Here is a 12,133-nt window from a genome sequence, read left to right as displayed (position 1 = left end):
TTGCTGAAGGCAGACAAGAGCCCTACTGACAATTTCATCGCTCTGAATGAGGAGCAACAGAAGATTACTTATTATGCTTTTGTATCCTGATTACATAATATCGTTTCATGTAATCCGATACTCCCCAAACTTGTGTGTCATATTCCTCTACTGTGACCTTGTGCTTAACTTTTCATAAACATGCAAGTAAACTTTAATATATTTTTAGCTAAAGGAAAAAACAGCTGAGGTCAAAGAGACCCTGCAGTCCATGCAGAAAGACAGACTGTCAGTTGGACACTGGGTTGGAAAGTACCAGCAGAACCATGAGAAGAAGCGTGAGAAACGCCGGCTGAAAGCAGAGGCTCAACACGCAGCATACATCGCCTCCAAGAGCTATGGCCCCCAGCATTCCCTGCTGAATGAACTGTTGGACTGGACCGCCGGCTAAAATCCAACAGATTTCACTTTAATGTTACTGTTATTTGCCTTGTTTCTTTGTTTTCTACTATTTTTTCTTAACGTGTTCATTTTAAAACCTCAAATTGTTCCATCTACTTTCTTACAATAATGTTGGTTAAAATGTGTGGAAATATACTGAAGTGCGGAGTTGGTAAGTACATTTACTGAAGTACTGCACTTAAGTACAATTTTGAAGTACTTTTGCTTTACTTTACTATTCCATGTTATGCTACTTTGTACTTCTTCTCCACTACAATTCAAAGATCCATATTGTACTTTTACTCCACTACATTTATACCTTTAGTTACAGTATAGATTCATGATAAACATTAAGATAAAAAAAAACGTTTGTCGGATTGATTTCACATTCTACCCACCAGTAAAAACTGTATTTGAAATTAGTTGTAGTTTTACCAGCTTGATAAACACAACAATATATACATAATTATAAACAAAACAAATTCTGAAATAGGGCAATCTGCATAACGAGTACTTTTTGATAAGCTATAGTACATTTAGACGCCAATACTTTTACTAGAGTAACATTTGAATTGCACAACTTTTCTTGTAACAATCACACGAGAATCACTCTTCACATAACCTTAACAATAAGTAGGGCCAATAAGTTACCTCTTGTAGATATTAGAATTTATTTTTATTTTTATCCAAAAACATGCAAGTTAGTTTATAACCACCCAAGACTCAAATGCTACTTTGGTCATTTTTCTGATTAGTCATGGACACCTATACAAAAAGTAATGTAGTCATAACTTCCTTTCACCATTCCTGCACATTTATATTTGAGGTTGTCATTATGGGACAGACGTGACCCCTTTACTGTAGGCCTGTACACATTGTAAATCAACTTTCATTTTATTTAACCTTAAAATAAAATATTTAACTTTTTGTCATGACATTGCACAAAAGGAAACATTTGCAATGTTGTGTTTTGTAATATATTTAAGAATTAAATGAAGTATAATTGCATTCAGGGCATCAATCACAACACAAAAAATTCAAAAAAGCATCGCCAGCTTCCACTTGAACACTGTCAACAAGCTCAGGAGGTTTTCCAAGAAATGACCAGAAGTTGCAAGCATTCTTCAGTGAATTTTAATTAATGTAATGCTAATTAACATCAAATTCAGCAAGGATGCGTTAATCGAACATAAACAGAAATTACCACTGTCATTTAAAAGATGTGCTTATTTGAATTGCTACTGAGCTTGACATCCTGTTACATAAAGTTCCTGTTATTGGTGTGAAACGAAGTACGTTCAGCTAAATAATCTTCAGTATTGCATAACACTAGCGCAATATCTTTAGCCACAGATGAGGAACAAAATAAAAGTTTCTGAATAAAAATGATCAGGCAATCCTCAATGTAAATAATTATGTGGTGAAGAGTAGTGTTTTTAAAATCACAGAAAGAATTATAATGAAACGGAGAACTTTGACACGTTAAATGGGGGCAAACACGGTTTATGAAAACAGATAAAAATGTATCTTTATGACACTACAAGTTTAAGCCCATTTTAAGATAATGCAGCAGCACTTTGGCTCACTTGAAGCAAATATTCTGCAGATTTCTTATTGAAAGTCTTTATGGATAAAAGTGTCAGTTAGATGAAACATCACGTAACATAAAATGACTTGCTGTTTTGTACTAGCCGAGTATAAATATACTGCTAAACTGTATCCAGTTCTGAGGGGGAAGCAGGCTTTATTTTTATTTTGCCCAAAATGATGAGTCACTAGTTTCCATTTTGTGCTGCACTATGATGTTTTGCATTTTAATGTAGGCTACTTAATCCTACTGCTATCTGAAAAGAGGTAATCTGTGTTTCCTGTAATTTCAGACATGTAAATTAAATTTCACCCCACATTTACAATGCTTTGAAACACTGTGCATACACACTGTTGCTCACCAGGATTCAGTGGACAGAAATGAATAGGCAGCACAATTCTTGAGCAAGTAACAGCATGGCATTTCACGTAGCACTGAGCAGACTAGGTTTGTTTAGTTAGCACAATATCATAGAGATTATAGTAACGTTTGTTATAAAAATATTGTTTATGTAATACATGAGCATGTGGCACACATACTGCAATCTGTGCGAATTATACTTCCATGGCATCCTGCTGGCAAACAGAGGACTTGAGACAGTTGGTGGTTTAAATGTTTGCCACTCTGCAGCTCTGCAGGTCATTATTGCAACTACAGCGAGGGGGAGCGGAAATCATTTACGGATGAAAACAACACGGTTGACAAGATAGTATGAACACAGACTCTGCTAAAATGCATGTCAGGTTTGGGGAAACTGGACCCAAGTGCAGTAAATCAAGGGGAAGCAGGTAAGGGTCAAAAACAAAAGCGAGCTTTATTCAAAAGCTGTTGATGAAATCACGAATCAAGGGGAACACAGGACATGAAAAACTTAGCTTTAGACATGAAGGGCGACAGGAACAGGCAGGTAACATGGAAGGGATCAGGGAAGAAATGACGACGACCGAACAGACAAAAGGTAAACAGGGACTACACATGGGTAATCACAAGACGAGAGACAGCTGGAAGGGGGAGGAGAAACACAGGGGCAACAGGTGAACACAATGACACAATCAGGCGCAGGAGGGAAACGCAAACAGGAAGTGAAGCTTTACGAGTGACACAAGAGGGGAAAACATTTCAAAATAAAACACACAACACAAGGACATGACAGATACGAAACACGGATCATGACAATGCATCTGTTTGGCAGTTTTGGAGTAACAGAGTTGTAGTTCAGAAATGTGCATAAGTAGTGTTTGCACATTTCGCATCTTAGTTAATCAAGCTATTCTTATATATTGATGGATCACCACTATGCTTCATGAGTTGCTGACATTTCATGATCTACAAGTTATTGAGGTGTTCCGCTTGACAGGAGCCATGACAGCACTCATACATCAAACTCAGACTAAAATAAAATGGAAATGAAAGGTTACATTGTTGAAGAAAATAGGTCTCAAGGATGTTTTTTTTTACCATAATGTCTTGTCTGGTTATGTAAAGTGTCCTTGGGTGACCTGAAAGGTGTTTGTAAAAAAAACATAATAATAATAATAATAATAATTGGTAAGATAAAGTATTGCCATGTACTATTTGTTGTACAATTCTGCTTGCTTTTTGCTACCTGACGTTGTGGTTCTCTAGATTTGGTTTTTATGGACATATTTTTACCTCATTTGACATAGTATGATTTCATCTTCACATTTCTGCAGTTGGTATCAGTGTGTTAGTGAGGGAATTTAACAATAACACAGATAACACACAGGCTTTAGGAGCTGACTGTCCGCTGCACATCACCGCCCCCCAGCACCTCTGCAGAGCTTCCGCTGCCCATAATCCCCATTCCCTCCTTCCTCCCTCCTCCCCCGGCGGCTGACGGGATGCTGGCGGAATGATCAAGGCGGGCTCTGCTGGGAGACCCAGGTGTTGGGACAACGTCCACGGGCCGCGAGTCCTTATCACTACAGTATAATAACACATCAGCATTACTCGGTGCTGAGCCATTTCGGACACACAGAGGCACACCGCTCTCCCGCTGCTGCTGTATGCAGAAGAAGCCTAAACAAGGAAGTTGTTGGATTGGATGGCCGCTGTTTTCCAGAAGTTCACGATGAAGAGCACCGTTTTCCTGCTGCTGCTGGCAGCTCTCACCTGTGGATTCACGCAGGGAAACGACAATGATAGCCAGGAGCTGCAGGTGGAGACCCTGGTGAGCGAGAAACAGTCACACAGCCGAAGCACAGCAGCACACCCAATGCCATATGCAACAGTGTTAACAGTTAACTCTTCTGACCCAAAGGTGCAACCCGAAACTTGCTCTGTACTCTCCAGAATGGGAGATACGCTGAAAATCCACTACACGGTAAGACAGAGGATACAACAATCCGCCATGTGTGCGTTTTATAAGAAATCGTAGGGAAACGGACCCAGCTGCTGACGAAAGCAGTTGTTGTCTATGTGGCACCGTCTGCACGAACCATGTGAAACCGCTGTGTTTATGTATTACAGACAGATCTGGGTTGAGCAGCTGTCAGAACTGCATTTTCAAAATGAAAATGTGGCAGATTCTGCTTTATTCTCGATCAGTACGTTTTATTCGGGGTTTTCTCTTGTGCCTTTATCTGTCCTCTGCTTTTACTATGGAGTGATGGGGCGGTGCAACACGTCAGCAATAAACCCCAACCACTTCATCTAGGCATGCTTATAGTAGGCCTACTGGAGACTCTCTACTGGAAGCTCACACATGTTGATCATTAGGAAATAAAATACTCACAGTTTTATGTATGAAATCAATCTGCTTGGCACAGCAACTCAATGTATAATGTTATTTAATGTTTCAGACAGTGTGAAACTGCTGATTAACGACCTATTGAGTTTCACAATATTGCTTAATATGAACATAAACAGTTTTTATTTTTCAATGATTCAAATATAATTGTCATATGAAAGAGAACAGACTGGGGCTGACTGCATATAGTATAAACAAAAGAACATAAATAACCCTATTTGACATCCTTTATGTGACAAATGTTCTCATACATGAGAAGAAAAAAAAATCATATTAGATTATAAAAGATTACAGTATAACAAAATATGTTTTATACATACAGTTACAATACTTACATTACATGATAGAGATACAATACCGTTAGGGCTGCAACTAAATATGATTTATTATGAGTGTTAAATCAGACAAATATTTTATAGATTAATCGAATAATCGTTTGGTTGATAAAATTATAAACATATTAAAAAATCTATTATAGACGTTGTTATATTTTCTTCACAGAATAAAAGAGTCAAATATCCCTCCTAAAAGTGTGCATGCTCTATTTCTGAAGTGTTGATACATTTAAACATATCAATCATTGAAATCTTAGTGTTGTTATTTCCTGTCACCATCTCACACCTTACGATGTATATTGCACTATCCAGGGTAAACTGTTGGATGGAAAGGTGATCGACTCATCACTATCCATGGACCCTCTTGTGGTAGAGCTGGGGAAGAGGACAGTTATTGCTGGTAAATCAACAGTAAATCCTTTTTTGTTGCTTAATCAGTGGCACTTTGATGATATTTGAGAGATAACTGCAACTTGTTGTGTGTGCTGGGGAATGTACTCACTTTGCTGATTGACTCTCTCTGTGTGATTTTCTTATCAGGTCTTGAACAAAGCTTGGTTGGCGTATGTGAAGGGTAAGTAAAATGTGAAGGTCCATTTGAAAGAATGAGCTTATCAATTGATGTACTTATTAATCTCTGCATGCAGCCTTAAACCATTTCAAAACTACCACAGTTTATAGTTTTGTGATGGAATCTGAGAAATTCTTTCTCTGTAACTGTGTTCTTTTTCTCTCATTTAGGCAAAAAATTAAAACCACTATTCCATCTCACCTTGCATATGGAAAAAAAGGTTACCCTCCTACAATCCCAGGTACTGAACCCATGCAGGCAGATCAATGCAGACAAATGGCTTGATGAAAATTTACAGCCATGAAAAAATGAATAATAAGCCTCATTAGTTGTTTATTTAAATATTAATATTTTCCTATTCATGAACCAAATCTATGCAAACCTTGAGGTGCAAACAATGAATTATTGATAAGTGATGAAGTACATTTTTAAATAGCTATTCTAATTATTTTACAAAGCATTAAGGGCATTTTTAAAAAAAAATTGAAAACTACATTAGCTCTTTAAAAGACCTTGGTTATACATTCTCGAAACCACACACTATTTTGATTACATTTGCACGATCGCACTGAACATTTTCATTAAGATATAGCTGGTTTATTTATTGCTAGCATATATTGTGAAAAATACAAACCAAAAAGCGTTTAGTCTGTATACTTTCATTATTAAAAAAGGGTCCATTAGTTTCATAACAGCAGGACCCTACAATTATAGTTTTACACTTCGTAAACTACAGTAAATAATGCATTTGTTGGCCACTACTTTCAGCTGCGGGTTGATACACACTAGTTAGCATTAAGCAAATAATAAGTTGTCAAAGGCTTACAATGTTTGTTAGTGAGATAAATTCTATTTTGGTTTTGTTCTTTTCGAGGGATTTGTATTTGTGGGATTTATATGCTATTTAATATTTTCATTTGTTTACATAATGTTAATGAGTGAAACACAACTAACCGTGAATTTGATCTTTTCCTAGGTGACGCTGTCCTTGAGTTCGAAGTGGAGGTTGTTTCTCTGACACAGCAGACGCCGTGGCAGAAAATGGTCACTGATGTGCTCCCCCTCGTGTGTCTGGCTCTGGTGCCCACTCTGCTCGGCTTGGTGGGACTTTACCTCTACAACAAGGCCAATGCAGAGAAGCCGAGCAAAAAGAAGTCAAAGGATAAGAAGATGAAGAAGAAATGAGGACAAGCCACAGAACTATTTAAATAAATTTTTTAAATTGTATTTGGTGTTCTTCATTTTTATTCAATATGATTAGATTAGGAATTAAGATAGGAAATGTTGTAATTATGTTTAAGTTTACTGTCTGTTAATCTTGGGTTTGTTATAGCAGTCTGAAACTTCTCTTACTAGCAGAGAAGCTTTTAACCAAAGCTTGACAGTTTGTCATTACAATACAAAGGGCCTTTATTGGAATGACCTCATATTAAACATTGCCAAAGCATTCCGCACAAGGCATTATTACAGAACAAAAAAGAAACACTAAATATAAATGTCAACAATACATGTGGCACAACAACAAACACAAAACATACTGTATATGCCAACAACAATGGCCAAATTAAAAAATATATATGTAAATAAAAGTATGTGTGTGGGTGTGTGTGGTCACTCACTATTCCTGAGGTTGTGACAGGTAAAAACATATTCTGCTGCCAGACTGCTGCTCTCTGTGAACTCAACTAACAGGATGGAATTTTTGATATGTTTGTTAAGTGGTCAAATTCAGGATGTTTGTTTTTAAATTTGGGGAAATAATGTGTTCGGATTGGTTGGAGTTGTCTCTTAATCAACTTTTCACACAGCATGCTCGAGTACTCTTCCATCTTGAGATAGGTAACCTATAGCCATAAAGATTATGTTGTCCTCAAAGTTACATTATGAAAGTAAATAATTGTTGTGTGGAAATGTAGTGCAGACTTCTGTAATCCTGCATTGCCACACAGTAACCTCACTTCAAACAAATAACCTGACTTAAGTCTGCAAATAAATTGTCATACCTTCCATTTGAAAAAATAAACATGCATCTTTAAATATAGAACATCCCAGAATGTTTTATGAAATTACTGGCTGTAAAGTCAAGTTTATACACATTTCAATAATGATCAGTGAAAAGCATGTAAGTAATCGTCTGCAATTTTCACAATGATGTGAAAGATACGTGGCCAGTAAAACACAGTAGTCTGGTGAATTTCAGTCGCCAATTGAGTGTTAAACTCTGCTTGTCTTTATGATATGAAATAAATAGTATTTTAATGGCACTTTATGGCTCCGATTATTATGAGTAGAGGTAAGGAACATAGGTGGGCTTGTTTTACTATACGGCGGTGCTCAGTGGCACTGCTTGTATGATTCCGCACATGAACTCCGCTCACTCGCATTACGCCTGGTAGGAAAACGTAACTCCACTGATATCCCTCCGCCATTAAAACATTATTAACGTTATTTTCCTTGAGATATTTTGGTGTGTTTCTTATTTTGTTCAGGCACTCAATTCAAACACACTATTTTGTAGAAAAAAACAGAAACAGAATAGGGCTTCTACGAGATTGTATTTTTAATATAAATATTTTGAGGGCGGAGCGGATAGCCCTACTTCTCGCGGTACAACCTCTTCCGGTCCTCTTTCCAGCTTCCCGTGCAACATGGTGAGTGTGTTTCAGCGGCGTCCGTTTGGCAAAAACTAAATGTACTATCATTTTATTCGAATTATCACACATAATTGGGTGTTATTCCCATTTAAAGACATATCTATACAACAACGTGTACAAAAACTCCACAAATGTCACTCAAACTTTGTAATAAAAATAGTCTGGGCCTTATGCTAGCTGTTAGCATGCTAACCGTTTTGTGCATGCGTTCCTGAGTAACAGCGAGGTATAATGTTAATATGTAGAAATACACTACTAAGCGGCTTGGATTCAATATAAATCTTATTTTATGGCGACGATGTGAACCAATTTGTCAGTTAAACATAACGCAAAGTCTTTAAATTATACATTTTGTTTTACGTGTGGCACAATGGCTGCCGGTTTCAGACTCCGGAGCCATCACATGCATTATCCCCTATACAGGTCCAGGAGAGATGCACGATTATGTACAAGTCACTCTACAATCTTATATTGGCATTGAAAATAGGGTTACTTAAGTGTACGAGCTAGTCTTTTCATATGCTTTCATAAACTTGTTATCATATAATGTTGACCTATTATCTTGCTCAAAGCCTGTTGGAATACAATATTTTATTGAAATAGATTTTGAGCGATTTGACCTATTTAACCTGTTGCATTATAAAAAATGTTTATTGCCAAGTAGGTTTTGACTTTGATGTAATTTGCCTTAGTGGGTTTTGTGCATGCAATTAACAAATTGCTAGGAAATAAACAAGGCAAACTACGGCAGAAACAGTAACCCAAGAACAAAGATGTGTTGAGTTAACAGCAGCAAATACACAGCTCTATTTAAAAAAGGTTTACCAATTGTACTTTAACAAGTTTGTATAAGTAGGGAAAAAAGTGTATTGCTTAAATAAATGGTAAAAAATCAATACATACTTAATTGGAGACACATTTTTTTGCAACTATTTGTAATATTAAAATGAAATTCCTTCATGTTAAACATTAGAAGTCATACCCTATCTTTTCCCTAAATTGGATGCAAGTTTGAGGTACTTAAGTTTTGTACCCTAGAAGTATAGCTGTTCAGTTGTCTGGCTATACTTTGTTTCTTTACTAACTGGTTTTTGTTTCACAGACAAAGAAAAGGAGGAATAACGGTCGTGCCAAGAAGGGCCGTGGCCATGTGCAGCCCATCCGCTGCACCAACTGTGCCCGCTGTGTGCCCAAGGACAAGGCCATCAAGAAGTTTGTCATTAGGAACATTGTGGAGGCTGCGGCAGTGAGAGACATCTCAGAGGCCAGTGTCTTTGACTGTAAGTGAACTTGCTGTTCATGTCGTACATTATAAATTGTGTTTTTTGTTTTGTTATCTTAGTGGTTTGTTCAAATCTGAATCTTTCTCCTTTTGCTCACCCTACAGCTTACGTTCTACCCAAGCTCTATGTGAAGCTGCACTACTGTGTCAGCTGTGCCATCCACAGTAAGGTGGTGAGGAACCGCTCTTGTGAGGCAAGGAAAGACCGCACCCCACCCCCCAGATTCAGGCCCGCTGTAAGTACTTTCTACATTTCTGAGTCGTGTTCACTGTTGGATCTGTTTAGCTAAGCTACAGGAAAAGTACAGGTGCTGAAACACTGCAATTGAAATGCAATTTTATTTTTTTACAACTGTTAGACAAGTCACATTTTTCACTGAGAAGGGTGTATGAGAAGTCTAAGTGTTCCCTTTTTTCCTTTACAGGCCGGTGCACCAAGAGCCCCTCCTAAGCCTATGTAAAGCTGAATTGGATGTTGCTGTACACCTGAAGAATAAATTCAAAAGTCTTTACAAAAACTTGAATGTGATGTCTGTTATTCTCAACTCACAATTAGTGGTGTGTAGTTTCAGGAAAGACAAGCCTGTCAAGTATTTATTTGGAATAGACTTTCTTACAGTACAAAACTTACAGTAGTTTAAGACCTAATTACGCAAATACGTAATTTAAAAATACATTTAAAAAAGCTCTGCAGTTATTTAAAGCAATATCAGACCATTAGCCGTATGGGAATGTTCACAAAGATGGTAAAACTCAAGGGAACAAATGCTCCAACAAGGAGAACTGAAGGATATTGAACACAGAAGTAGTTTATAGTAGTACAGTCTTTAAATGGAGTTGTAGTTTATTTGGTTATCCTTATGTCAAAAAGTAAAAGATGGGTTGGGGGGCAAACAGCATCTGTATTGCATGCATCAGGTTTAGAAGCCCATTTCTGTCTGGTGTTGCACATGAAGAAGAGCTGATCACTTTCAAATGAGTTCTCATTTTTGGATACAGAACATGTTGATTTTTAGTGAACTAGCCTAGTAATTTGCTATTTCTTTACAATTTCAGTCACACTTGAGGTTGCTAAAACAGCTGAAGGTTCAGGTAATCGTAAAGTTTTAACACATTGAATCTGTAGTTGGATCTTTGGCTCCTAGCCGTATGCATTCCCAAATCATGATTTAAATATTTTATCTCTCGGCAAAGGTCAAAAGATGGCAACGTGTGGTCTTTTGTAGTGAGCAGTACTGACCACATTAGTAATTGGGAGCCAAGCGATTAAACTTCAAATGTGAGAATTTTAACTGAAGGAAAAAAAATACAGAAAAGGCACAAAAGCAAATTATTCTAAACAGAAGAATCACACCTGGGCCCTGGAACTACAAGCTGGAGCCTAAATCCACACACCGTGAAGTTGGATCCAATCAGTTGGTCTAAACTCTTCATGTACTGATGCCAAGTTCAGTGACAGCTTGGTCAACCATCTAAATTAGGGATGTCATGGTTTCTAAGTAAGCTTGCAACAACTACATCTCAAGCTTCACAGCCATGTTTGATTTACAACAAACTTCTGTCCCAACATGACATAACAGTCTCCATGTGTATAATAAGGCAAGATCATTTGAATATTAAGTGAGAAGGTATCCACAAATTGAAATGTGTGTTTCTGTAATGGTGAGAAGCCAACAGGGATTTGTGTCAACACTTGATACTGTATAGTGCAATAAGCTTTTTTAACCATTAATCAAAACAAGTTAGCTGTTATGGTTAACTTAGTTTATTCGTTTTTTTAAAGGAATCCAAATGATCTTTTCTTGTCTTCCATAAAGCTAAGTGAAGAAACCGCCTGTTCAAACATCTACACGGTCTAAATGGCGCAATACAAACTGAAATATTGCCTTGCTGTTTCTTTTTAATTCATACTCCATGCATTTATTATTCCTTTTGAAAATTGCCTTACAGTAGAAAGAAGACTCTTTGGTTGAGATTAGAAGATAACGAGAGACATGTCATCCAATGAGAACACCACGGAATCATTCAACACTAAAAATGACCCCTAAATATTAATTGTAAAGCTTTGGATGGTCAGTGGATTCTGTTCAACTAAAAAATTGACCTTGGGGATTGACGCAAATTTAAAAATCTTGTTTAATAAATCATGTCTCTGCTCTACACTTACGCTAATGGGCCCGAGCTGCGGATAAGGACCGTTTCAGTTTAGCCATTTTGGATATCAGTGGATCTATGAAAGATGTCTCAAGTTTGTCCAAAACTTACTTCAATGCCTTTTTAAGATTGAGTACATGGAGATGAATCTTCGATATAAACAAGGAGTTCTAGAAAACCATCTCTATTGTTTCACCATTTTAACAGTAAAGACGGAATCAAGAACTGAAAGTGATACATCTTAACATACATTTCATTTCAGCACCCTGTCACCAAGACAGGATATATTAAAGATAACAGCCAACATTTAGAAAAGAAACACCTTTTTCACTCTGTGGAATAAAACGTGTTCAAAGAAA

At 37.1% G+C, this 12,133-nt stretch overlaps 2 protein-coding genes across 2 annotated transcripts; both read left to right on the top strand.

The window, feature by feature from the left end:
- Window positions 1-3,763: 3,763 nt before the first annotated feature.
- On the top strand, window positions 3,764-6,911 carry fkbp11 (FKBP prolyl isomerase 11). The gene is made up of 6 exons (XM_063909859.1): window positions 3,764-4,199; window positions 4,290-4,352; window positions 5,426-5,513; window positions 5,654-5,687; window positions 5,855-5,925; window positions 6,661-6,911. The coding sequence occupies exons 1-6, from the start codon at window positions 4,074-4,076 to the stop codon at window positions 6,867-6,869; spliced, it is 591 nt and encodes a 196-aa protein (XP_063765929.1). The 5' UTR covers window positions 3,764-4,073; the 3' UTR covers window positions 6,870-6,911.
- Window positions 6,912-8,113: 1,202 nt separating this feature from the next.
- LOC134882496 (small ribosomal subunit protein eS26) lies at window positions 8,114-10,144 on the top strand. The gene is made up of 4 exons (XM_063910236.1): window positions 8,114-8,335; window positions 9,441-9,618; window positions 9,726-9,856; window positions 10,046-10,144. The coding sequence occupies exons 1-4, from the start codon at window positions 8,333-8,335 to the stop codon at window positions 10,079-10,081; spliced, it is 348 nt and encodes a 115-aa protein (XP_063766306.1). The 5' UTR covers window positions 8,114-8,332; the 3' UTR covers window positions 10,082-10,144.
- The last annotated feature ends 1,989 nt before the right edge of the window (window positions 10,145-12,133 follow it).

The sequence above is a fragment of the Eleginops maclovinus genome, chromosome 20 (assembly GCF_036324505.1).
Source record: "Eleginops maclovinus isolate JMC-PN-2008 ecotype Puerto Natales chromosome 20, JC_Emac_rtc_rv5, whole genome shotgun sequence".
NCBI classification, from domain to species: Eukaryota; Metazoa; Chordata; class Actinopteri; order Perciformes; family Eleginopidae; genus Eleginops; species Eleginops maclovinus.
Note: the sequence above shows the minus strand (reverse complement) of the source record. Positions and strands in the feature narration are given on the sequence as shown.